The sequence below is a fragment of the Nansenia antarctica genome (genome assembly GCF_963989245.1).
Source record: "Nansenia antarctica genome assembly, chromosome: 1".
Classification (NCBI taxonomy): Eukaryota; Metazoa; Chordata; class Actinopteri; order Argentiniformes; family Microstomatidae; genus Nansenia; species Nansenia antarctica.
This window is the reverse complement of record NC_137674.1, coordinates 66,513,501-66,525,660: the sequence shown is the minus strand read 5'-3', so window position 1 is coordinate 66,525,660 and position 12,160 is coordinate 66,513,501. Positions and strand designations below refer to the sequence as shown.

General features: G+C 46.0%; 1 protein-coding gene across 1 annotated transcript; it reads right to left on the bottom strand.

Moving 5' to 3' along the window:
* Positions 1-9,314: 9,314 nt before the first annotated feature.
* On the bottom strand, positions 9,315-11,767 carry LOC308152236 (NXPE family member 3-like; the record flags this gene model as incomplete). The annotated part of the gene is made up of 5 exons (XM_080525162.1): positions 9,315-9,865; positions 9,966-10,187; positions 10,314-10,384; positions 10,627-11,402; positions 11,621-11,767. 5 exons carry the CDS (start codon positions 11,765-11,767, stop codon positions 9,315-9,317), a joined length of 1,767 nt encoding a protein of 588 aa, XP_080381288.1.
* Positions 11,768-12,160: the final 393 nt, after the last annotated feature.

Genomic DNA, 12,160 nt, shown 5'->3' with positions numbered 1-12,160 from the left:
TCTGAGAGAATGCCTGAGACAGTTCCCTAAACACACTCTGACATGACACTAAGTCAGTCTCACAGTCCTCTCCTTCCCCCCTAACACCATCTCTCCTCCCCCCTAACACTGCCTCTCCTCCCCCCTAACACCATCTCTCCTCCCCCCTAACACCGCCTCTCCTCCCCCCTAACACCATCTCTCCTCCCCCCTAACACCGCCTCTCCTCCCCCCCTAACACCGCCTCTCCTTCCCCCCTAACACCACCTCTCCTCCCCCCTAACACCGCCTCTCCTTCCCCCCTAACACCACCTCTCCTCCCCCCTAACACCGCCTCTCCTCCCCCCCAACACCACCTCTCCTCCCCCCCTAACACCGCCTCTCCTCCCCCCCTAATACCACCTCTCCTTCCCCCCTAACACCATCTCTCCTCCCCCCCTAACACCGCCTCTCCTTCTAACACCACCTCTCCTCCCCCCCCAACACCGCCTCTCCTCCCCCCCTAACACTGCCTCTCCTCCCCCCCTAACACTGCCTCTCCTCCCCCCCTAACACCGCCTCTCCTGCCCCCCTAACACCACCTCTCCTCCCCCCCTAACACCATCTCTACTTCCCCCCTAACACCGCCTCTCCTCCCCCCCTAACACTGCCTCTCCTCCCCCCTAACACCGCCTCTCCTCCCCCCCTAACACTGCCTCTCCTCCCCCCCTAACACTGCCTCTCCTCCCCCCCTAACACCATCTCTCCTTCCCCCCTAACACCATCTCTACTTCCCCCCTAACACTGCCTCTCCTTCCCCCTAACACCGCCTCTCCTCCCCCCCCAACACCACCTCTCCTCCCCCCCTAACACCGCCTCTCCTCCCCCCCTAACACCATCTTTCCTTCCCCCCTAACACCGTCTCTCCTCCCCCCCTAACACCATCTTTCCTCCCCCCCTAACACCGCCTCTCCTCCCCCCCTAACACCATCTTTCCTTCCCCCCTAACACCGCCTCTCCTTCCCCCCTAACACCGTCTCTCCTCCCCCCTAACACCGTCTCAGCCTTCAAATCTTAGGCAGCAGAATGATCTATTAGATCTCAATCACAGAAGTTTACCTCAGGGAAGACATCATAAAAAATAAATCCTTGCAATTTCACATTCAAGTACTTACCTTCTGCGTCATACAATGACCTAACGTCTAGACGAAGGTACGTGAGGGGTTTCATTTCAGTATGCTAAGCATTGTGCAGATATTTATGGTACAGTAATTTACTGTATCTGTATAGGTAGTTACTGTACTGTTTGGTCTTGCAGATTAGACTAAGCACAACTGGACTACTGTATCAATGAAATCCATTACAATATGCCTTTGGCTCAGTTTGACTACTCTACCTCATAGAATGCTATACACTGTTCCTCTTTTTTCGAGATTGTCCCTCATCTCACTGTTGAGACAGGGCTGGGACAAATCATCATCAGGGTGACAGAGGACGGACAAATGCTGTTAAGGAAGATAAATATCCTCCTACTGTACATTAAAAAACAAAACTCAAATATCACTGGTACATTTTTGTGTCAGTAATCCTATATCATATGGTGCTGTGCCTTGTAATCCTGTCTAACCCTAACCCTAACCCTTGTAATCCTAACCCTAACCCTTGTAATCCTGTCTAACCCTAACCCTTGTAATCCTGTCTAACCCTAACCCTAACCCTTGTAATCCTGTCTAATCCTAACCCTAACCCTTGTAATCCTGTCTAATCCTAACCCTTGTAATCCTGTTTTTGTGACTGTCACCACCTGTGTACCTGGCCTTCAAGCCTCTCCCTGCACCTGCTGCCAGTCAAGCCGGATCGTTGCCATTTATGGTTTGTCCTGAACTCTACCTATCAACCCTCATCTAACCCTTGTTCTCCCTGTACCCTCCTAAGGATTCCCTACCTGCTGTCCCCCACCTGTCCGTCTAGGAAAATAGATGACGGGTCAAACGTAACACATAGATTTATTCCCAATGATTATTTCAGTCATGGACATGATCGAACAAACTCATACAAGTGGTCACAAGACCAATTTACATTTTGACTACTGATTTATAACCATAAAGCACATCAGTTAGAAACATCAATATACAGCATGTTTTCTGAACTGTGATTGCTGGGTTCCCCACTAGAGGGCGGTGAAAGATTAAATAGCTAGTGTCTTCTCAGAGGTTCATTATGGGCAACTGCTATGAGTGCGGCCTCTAATTGCTGAAATATTCTTACATAGTCTTATTTATGCTCTTTATAACATCTAATAATCACACTACAAATGATCACCATAAATTAAAAGACTGCTGAATAGTGTTCAGGAGTATGATCACTTTAACATAAGATTAATTTAAAGTTAATAATAACATTTTACATTTTGGTGGTTGATAGTGAATCAATCTCTAGATTAGCTTATTAAACCTTATGAGGAAACATGAACGATGAAAGCGTACATAGGAAAAGCTCATAAATGTTATCTTATAGATCCATATATCTCACATCAAGACATATCCATCTAATGAATGAATGTGATCGGAAAAGGAGGGATCTATACATCTTGAAGTGCATAAATCCCTTCATGAGGCAGCAGACGCCACTTAGACACAGGAAGGATCATACCACTAACCCTAACCCTAACCCTACCACTAACCCTAACCCTAATGCCATGTGTGTGAGTGGTCTGTACACACATTTGCTACTGTATATGCTTTAAACCTAACATACATTAGGTTAAAGCCTAACATACAGAAATGTTGTCTTTGGGCAACAATGTTCACACTTTCTTACATAACATACTGTAAATGGGGTCTTTGAAGAAGTCTGGGCAGGGTTAGGGTTAGGGTTAGGGTTGAAGAAGTCTGGGCAGGGTTAGGGTTAGGGTTGAAGAAGGCTGGGCAGGGTTAGGGTTAGGGTTGAAGAAGGCTGGGCAGGGTTAGGGTTAGGGTTAGGGTTGAAGAAGGCTGGGCAGTTTGGAGATGACAGCTGTTGTGTTGGGACCATGCACCATGCTGAGGTGTGTCCTCTGTGGTTAACTTCCTCCATTCTGCCAAACCAATGAGTACCAAACACTATGGACTGCTGCTCAGCACTCACAGGGATAAACACAGTAGAAAATAATGTTCAATGTGCACTGTCTGACAGACACATTGTCTTTACTGTAGGCTGTAGTTTCTGTGTCTTTTTTATGTTATTGTTTTTGTATGTTTTTTTTAGGTTATTCACTTTATAGAGGGACATTATACCGCCACAGTGCATTGATGCTCTTATGTCCCTGCCCTTTCATTACAGCATACGGTGAGACACTTCTCTGTTCTCTCTCTATGGGACACACAGACAGAAACAGGGGACTCCAGACACACAGCAGGAGGAAATGCATTCTTTTTTTAGTCAGAAGAGAGCTCACAAAAAGAGAACACTTGAGGAATAGGACATTGACATATCAATAATGAGGGAGAAGCCATCATCTATGAATGTTCTGTCTAAGGCTTTGTATATTGAATATTGATGCCTGGGAAAGAGAGGCTATGTACTCACAGGAAGACGTCTCATGCATGTTGTACCACTGTTTTCAGGTTATCTGAATTTATGCAACAAGGACATTATTCATGAATAGCTATGAGTGCATAAACAATGCCAGCCTACTGTATCTTTAATTCAGGGAGTAAAAAAGAGCCTGGGAAATCAAAAGACACCAGGAAAGACCACATTCTCTCCATTTAGCTCACCCGGCAGCCGAGAGAGGGTCCTTCTGTTGTTTTTTTTGGGGGCAGTCCCACTCATATTTTTCATTTTATTCAATAGATACAGTGAAGACAGACAGGAAAGTAAGGAGAAGAAGGAAGAGAGGGCATGTCAGCAGTGCATGGGCCGGGTTCAAACCCATGCCGACCTGGGCATATGTGTGCACTGTAGACCGCGGTGCTGGACCACTGGACCACCCCAGGCCACGAGTCTTCTGTTCTATACCTGGAACCCAGCAGCTCTCATCTGTCTCACATCATGCAGTAGAGAGAGTGCTAAACAGCCTTGGGAAGATTCTCATCCGTGGGAGATTTGTGTCCCAGTGGGATCCTGTGATAAACCTCTCTGATAACAGTGGTGTTCACTGTTTACTGTCCAGACCCTCATAACTAAGACAAATATTGGGACGGCTTTATCCTTTGTGCCTCTGGGGAGTATGGAGGGCACTGTGAAGTGTTCAGAACAAGATGCAGCAGCCCCATAAATGAGACAGGAGATGTGCTGTAATCCTCAGCGTGGCTGTGAGGGTATTAGCCCCAGGCAGAGAGGGTATTAGCTCAATGGGTTAAGGTTAATAGATGGTCTGGGATGGACCTCATCAAGGGGAAGAGCATCCATTCTGACTGAGGCAGAGAGACTACTCACTACTCAGGGACTCTTAACTCTATAAAAACAACAGTTTGTTTCTCATGGAGTTCCAAGTGGACAGAGGGAAAGCACAGTCATTTTTTAACATCTTATATCCCAATACGAAATGTGTACAAGTTGTTTGTAATAGCTAAATTCGTACAAAAATACATTACATAGAGAGGTACAATATGACAAATCAATAGCCATCGCAAGATCCTGTTAAGTTAAAGTGATATTTCATTCATCTCACATTCAACCTGTGAAACACATAGAACTGGAACAAGTTGCCATTTTTTTTCTTTCATCGTTCTGAATGGAAGATCTATGGAAATGTCCTCCTGTTCTCTCTTTGGCCGGTGATTTACCACACAATTTCCGAAAGCACATAGCGCATAATGTTCAAGAGATTGTGAAATGATGAAAAAAATCAAATCAAATCAAATCAAGCAAATCAACCATGACTATATAACATGCAGATGCAGTACATCTTTTCTTGAAAATCTAAACTTTATGATTTTCCTAATATTTCACTACCAGTGCCTCTGCCTTTTTTGGTTATGTACAACAATGTGCATCTTATCACGAAAGATTTGTCTCCTCTTTGTACTGTACATAACATGTGTAAATAGCGACTACGAGTACTGAAGCCATGGTCATGTGACAGCACCCATGTCATGTGGGTGCAAGCAGGTCACTGAATTGCCTTTTCCAACTTCCATGCTTGGACATTGTTTGACAAAGGGTATCACTAACTCAACTCTATTTTCACATATGGTATAATACTGTATGCCACCAGAGCTTGATTAAGTTAGCATATTATTATCGCACTGTAATGGGGTGGTAATGTCGCTGAGTTGCTAAGATAATTAAACAGAGACAGGACAGTTCTTACCTGTATCAGGAGCATCAGGAGGATGGTAACGGTGTGTTAAATGGGTTAGGGTTAGGGTTAGATAGACTCTGAAGGATGTTTCAACAAGTGGTCCTCATAGTCCAGGGCCCCTCTCATCCTGTGGTTAGGAGAGAAAGCTACTAGGACAGAGGAGAGGAGAGGAGAGGAAAGGAGAAGAGATGAGAGGAGAGAAGAGGACAGGATATTAGTAGAGATGTTAGGAAGTAGTCACGATAAGAGAGAACAGAGGTGAAGAGAGGTCAAGTGAATAAAAAATAAATAGGTTAAAAAAGTAGGAGCAAGGAGAGGCGGGTTGAGAATAAGTGAGGAAATAATAAGAAAGGGTTCGGGAAAAGGAAGAAAAGGAAGAGATAAGAAGCGAAAAGACGTGGGGTGAGGAGAGGCGAGAGAAGAAGAAGCCAAGTCCTTTAAGGTGCCCCAGGCTCTTTGAGGTTACAGATGTGTCACTCCTCAGGCTACAGTTGTGCTCTTTCTGTCATCTGCCCCTACATCACCTAACCGTCCTCTCTTCACCTCCTTCCACATATACACTCCAACTCCAGACTCAGTGTGATGGGTGTGATGAACAGATACATGTATAGACTGGATTCAGCCTCCTTTGTCTTGTTGGTCATGTAACAGCAGTATTTGTTTCCTGACTTCTCTGTTGCTTATGTCACAGTACGGAGTGAACACCCTTAAACCCTCCGAGCACAAGCTCTTTGATTCCCCAGTACACACCCTCACACAAAATACCAGGACAAGCATGTAAAAAGAATAAGCTTTATTACAAATCCATGATAAATATTGACTTCCACCCTTCAAACCTATCCCCAGCACTATCATTACCAACTTCCCTGGACTAACGATGTGGGCAATGCAGAGCCCCTACAGGTAGATTAGCTATTAGGCCATTAAAATAGTGAACAGGGGAAACCCACACTACCCTCTGGTGACATGGGGATGACACTGCAAACACAAGGAGGGGGACATTACACTCTGGTGACATGGGGATGACACTGCAAACACAAGGAGGGGGACATTACACTCTGGTGACATGGGGATGACACTGCAAACACAAGGAGGGGGACATTACACTCTGGTGACATGGGGATGACACTGCAAACACAAGGAGGGGGACACTACCCTCTGGTGACGTTGATATGGCACTGCAACACAGATGAGGGAACATTACACTGGTGATATTGATATGGCGCTGCAAAGGCGATGGACACTCCACTCAAGGCCAATAGGACAAACATTAAATAAATTATATTAAAAATTAATAAAAATAATTAAAAGGTAGTAGGCCTATAGGGGTCTAATTACTTTTTAGATTACTAAATCTAAATCTAAGTCTCTTTGTAGGATACAGGTCTACTCTGTATACTGCAAGTATATCTAGATTTATGATATATAATATATATGATAACATATATAGGATAACATGATAACGGTTTCATTTTCAAGTTTTTGTGCAGCGGAAGCCGTCAAAGATATGAGTAAGATATGAGCAAGTGCGTCTAGAGTGCAGGGTTGCCAGATGGGGCGGGTTACCACCGAATGGGCTACTGGATTTAGCGCAATGGTGCAAACGTGTCACCTTTCGGCGAAATTCGCCGTTTTTACCTCAAAATAGGTGACCCATGTGAATCACGTAGATCTGCAAAAAAAATATTTGGGGGGGTCTACATCTCATCTCATCCAAGTCACATGATGCCCGAGCTAACATCTTCCTGTCTGCTAAACTCTGCTTGGGTTGAAATAAAACGCCTTAAAAAGGTCTTAACTCTTTGACCGCCAAACCCGTAAAATTCCGTGTTTTATGATAGAACGCTTGGCCGCCAATAACGGAATATTCCGGGTTTCAGAGTTATCACTGCCAGACGCTAGGGGGCTCTGTTATGCATCGTTTGACCAAGTATTACACATGTCCATCCTTCACCAAGCCAACAGGAATTTTCAGGAAAACTCGACGATGTGCAGCTGTTTTCCAGTGCGTAATAAGCGGGATTATCAAATCACAGTCGCGCCACTTTTTCCCCAAAGATGCCGCGGCCTAAAAGCTATTCAGCAGCTGAAATAGCTAAACTTGTCATGTCCAAACTGTGGGACTCAGACCGAGAGGTTTTTGATGAGGCAGGTGATTTACATTACGACCGTAATAGTGACTTTGAGCCGGAGGACAGTGTGACGCGAAAGACGGAGACGCAGGGGAACGGTGTTGTGCCGTATTTCGACCCCCCGGCAGATTCAGACCCCCCTACGCGTGAACGCGCATTCGCTTGTTTTGTTTTCAGTAGGCAGCTCGTATAGTTCGATCTGCGCTGTTCTTTCGACAAGATGAGTGTTTAAACAGTTTCTACCACTCAGCAAATACGATAATACACTACGAGAGCACTTAGAATACATAATAGTTTACAAGTAATATGTTTATGTATTATATTATTTATCCCCCCTCACATGTATTGTGGTTAGCCTACATGTTTTGCTCACTGCACTTCTTATCCACCACTGATGTAAAAAACGAACAATTTCAGAATGTTTGCTTTTATAATATAGACTACCCACTTCAGTCACCTACACCACTGCTAGAAAGCATATGTTTGTAGGTGGAACAGGGAGCATTTTGAGGGAGGGGGTCAGAATATGGTGTCTCTTTACGTTCCCCCCCCCCCCCCTAACTATTGTTTGCAAAGTCTGAGACACTTAATATGTTTTGTGGTGACATCTTTAGGTCACTGGGTGGTACCCCTGAAAGCACATGCTTGTAGTTATAACAGGGAGCATTTTGAGGGGGGGGGGGGGTCAGAATATTCTAGCATGATGCTGAACATTGCATACTACCCGTTTGTCAGGAAGACACAGCCAAAGAAATGTATTACATTTTGTTTGTATCTTCAATGCTTTTGTCATCTACAAAGCTAGAAACCCACAGGGCAGATGCAACACATTTCGCTCCTTCATTGAAAGGGTTGTGAGGTCATGGACCAGTAAGGCAGTGTCTTCCTCAGCACCAGTTTCCTCACCACCTGTCTGTCTGTCTACCTCAGCACCTGCCTCGCCTGTGTCAGCCGAGGCAGGTGCTGAGGTAGACAGACAGACAGACAGGTGGTGAGGAAACTGGTGCTGAGGAAGCAAGAGCCAGACCTCATTACTTTAGAGCACCAAACGAGGACCCTCAGGGAAGGCTGGATGGGAATATGGGAGCCCATACACTTGTGTATTTTTTTTGTGTGCAAGAAGAAGGTCTCTTCTTTCTTCTGATGTATTCAGTGTTTACATATTCATAGAACAGAATATTCTGGGAATTATTGAAGATGAGTCAAAATGATCAAAAAGGCTGGCGCTGGCTGGCAACTTTTTCAGAAAACTCTGGTGGTGAAAGAGTTAAGATGGAAGTAGAAACATAAGAAGTAATAAAATAAAATAACATAAAAGTTATTTCTATGTTGCGATAACTTCTCAACAGGATTTTACAGGGTTCGTTCAAACTATCGTAATTCTTGAACTATATGTGTAATCGAAAAAAATCCAACCGTTTCTGAAAGCAGAGACGTTGCACTTTCTAACCATTTAGTGTTTTATACTTTAGTGAGTTTCTGTACATATATGTTTCAATACATACATACATACATACATACATACATACATATATGTTTCAATAGAGCTATTTATGTGAGAGAAAAAAAAAACTGTATTAATGTGCTTCTGTTGATTACAGAGTCTGCCCTCCCATCTCTCCATCTGGTTGGTGTGTTTGTGATTGTGAGATGGTTGATGTTAGGATTGGGCAATATAAAAAAAAAATCATACTGACAATATAACTTTTTGCAATATTAGGAATGATACCACTCCTTCATTGTCGATAGCGATTCCGACTACTGATGGAGTATTGGTCGATACAGAGTTAAGATCAGATATTTATTATATCATGTAAAATGCTACTGCTATCCCTTGAAACACTCACCTTGCAAATTTAGCACACATTTATGGATGATATTCAACTGCTGTAAACATAACCCCCCTCCCCCGTATAGCAAAGATGTCTCTCTCTGAGCTAACTCTTCCCTGGGCAGATGTAGGACAAGAGGGTGTCTATCATGTTTTTGACGATGGTGGGGGGCGGGTGGATATCATGGGGGAGGTGGTGGGCCAGAGTCATCTCCCAGGCATCCACCAGCAGGACATCCAAGCCCTTGAACATAGCCCTGAGTACTCGATCCAGATGCAGTGAGAACCAGTCACTGTAGTTGAGGCTCACCTCTGGGTCCAGACCCCGGAGGTTGGCTGAGCGGACCACCACCAGGGTTCTGGGAGCCCGGTCCAGGAGTCGCACCACGGCCCGCCGGATGTGCCGAAGTCGGCGAATGTAGATCTCCACAGGGAAGGTGGTGAAATGGGCCCAGACGCTGATGACGACCACAGTGTTCGGGCCTCCGGCCAAGCCATCCAGCTCATTGGACACATAGCGCAGCTCGTTAGAGCTGATGGGAGTGAAGAGGATAGGGGGGCCATGGGAGCGGTACTTCAGCAGGATGTTGTGTTTGCTGTCTACCGCCATGAAGGGCCCTGCTTTTTTAGGACTGTACAGGTTGAACTGCTTCAGCTCTGAGGCCGACAGAGAGGGAGGAGATTAGTGGGGAGTTGGGGGTTGGAGAGGAGAGAGAGAAAGCACCTTACAACTGATTATGGAGAATGTCACACTCACCTGGTAAGAAGGTGTTGAGGTACTCAAACCACTGTCTGACAGTGGAATCTCCATACATGTACACCACCTTGCCCGTAAGACACTGAGTAACGGCAGAAACGCTGTTAAACTGGCGCACCATGACTCCACCTAGCCCTCGCCATGATCCCTGGAAGTAATACCCAGAGGGCAAGACCTTCGTAGGCTCTGGCTTAACACTGCTGTTCTTCACCTCCAATTTGTCTGAAAGATGAGAGCAAAGTTTGAATGTAGCAGCTAACATTAGAGGTAGATCGATAATGCACGGATGGAGTTTGATTTGTATTGACGTTTACACACACACACACACATACACACATGCGCACTTACCTTTAATTTCAGGCAGCACAGTAACACTGCCAGACCCTGTTGCATGAATTTGTACTTTGATGTTTACACCACTAACACAAATCCGAAACAAAAATTTGTATATGTTATCAAAACCATATCATACATTTTATAGAACATTGTAATTTCTTTTTTTTAATGTATGTAAATTGGTGTGACATTTCATTCCACGAAACGCACGCAAAACCCTACTACTGCTACTACACATATTGTAAACAGACAGAGGCACAAAGTATAATACTATGTAGCCTTGAAGTATACACACACTGTGTGTCACACAGCTATCCCCACTAACCGTTGGAAGAGTAGTGCTTCTTTGTTGGTGATCAAGTGTTGCTGATAGCCTGCCCTGGCGTGGTCGATGCGTTTGTCACAGCTCAGCAGCTTTGGCTTATAGCAGTACCAGGGCTCCCCTGTCTTAAGATCTGTATAGTTGCACAATGGCTTCTGATTGGCCGGCAGACAGAGGTTACACACAGTCGTCTCAGATCGAGAGCCAGAGCGGAAGAGACTCTTGAAGAACGCTCGGTCAGGCCGTTCCTCCCGTAAGCGGTGCAGCACAGCGACCGCCTCACTAGGGTGGACCAGCGTCACCTCTACGTGTGCAGTACCCACCCATAGTAGCGGGAAAATAGCTGAATAGGACCCGTTCCAGTGGTCCAGCACCTGCCCCACCACGCCTGCCCCCAGCTTTGGGGAGTGCAGCCGGGCCAACAAGAAGTCCCCGCCATAGCTCTTGGGCCGCCCCTGGAAGTCATGCATTTGGACCAGAGCCTCCAGCTGGTCGCCCAGGTGCCACACCCTCCCTTGCGCTGCTGGTAGGATAGTAAACAGGCTGTGTGCAGGGTTGCTTGTCTGGGGCGTATCAATGAGGCGGAGTGGGGGCCCAGGCCAGGCTATGGACTCAAGGAGGTTGCGTTCCTCCACAGCCTCCTCAGGTGAGGGCTTCTGGCCCAGATGGGCACAGTAGCTCTGCTTGCGGTACGGGGGAGGAGAGCCCTGCGGGGTGAAGGCTGAGTGAATGCTGCTCTGGAACGGGGAGAGTGTCGACACAGTCCTGAAATTCAGCTTTTGCTGGGGAGGAGAGGAGAGGAGATATTTAAAGGAAATAGGGAAGAAAGAACAGTGGCAAGCCCAATCCTTTCCCAAAACCAAACTGGGGTCTCTTTCACCACTCATGCAGGAAGTCAGTTTTTGATCTGGTTACGAGTATGCTATCCTCCTACCGTTGCAACCTGGGCAGGGACTAACTCTTCATCAACTCCCACAAACAAACTTTCCCCCCTCACCTCCAGAGCGTCAATGTTGCGTAGCAGGAACATGAGGCCTGCCAAGCCCAACACAAGGAAGATGGAGGTATAGGACAGGCTCTTCCACATGGTCCCCCCCCTCTGCTTTCTGAGCTCAGGCCCCATCTCACATTCTGCTGTCACCATGACATTAGTGAGGTGGGAGAAAAGAAAGTATGTCAGTAACGTAATTTCTTGCATTTAGATACAACATTGTTACGGTTGGGGTCGCCATTTCCCTGTTAACTCCTTGGTGCCTCCCTCTGGCGGCCCCTGGTGGACTGGGACACTACTACACTCCCTGTTCCTCTCCTCGTTGTGGATGCCTAAGCAAGTGAACTACCTTAACTGTGACAACTGCAGTGGGCAAAACAAGAACAACTTTATGCTGTGGTACTGTGCCTGGCGGACACTGGCCATCCCAAGTTTGGCCCTGACTGGTGCTTTGGCCTTGTCAAGCAGTGCTTCAGGAAGACCAGAGTGGACACTTTGGATGACATTGCTAGAATCGTGAGGGACAGCTCTCCTGTGAAACACATC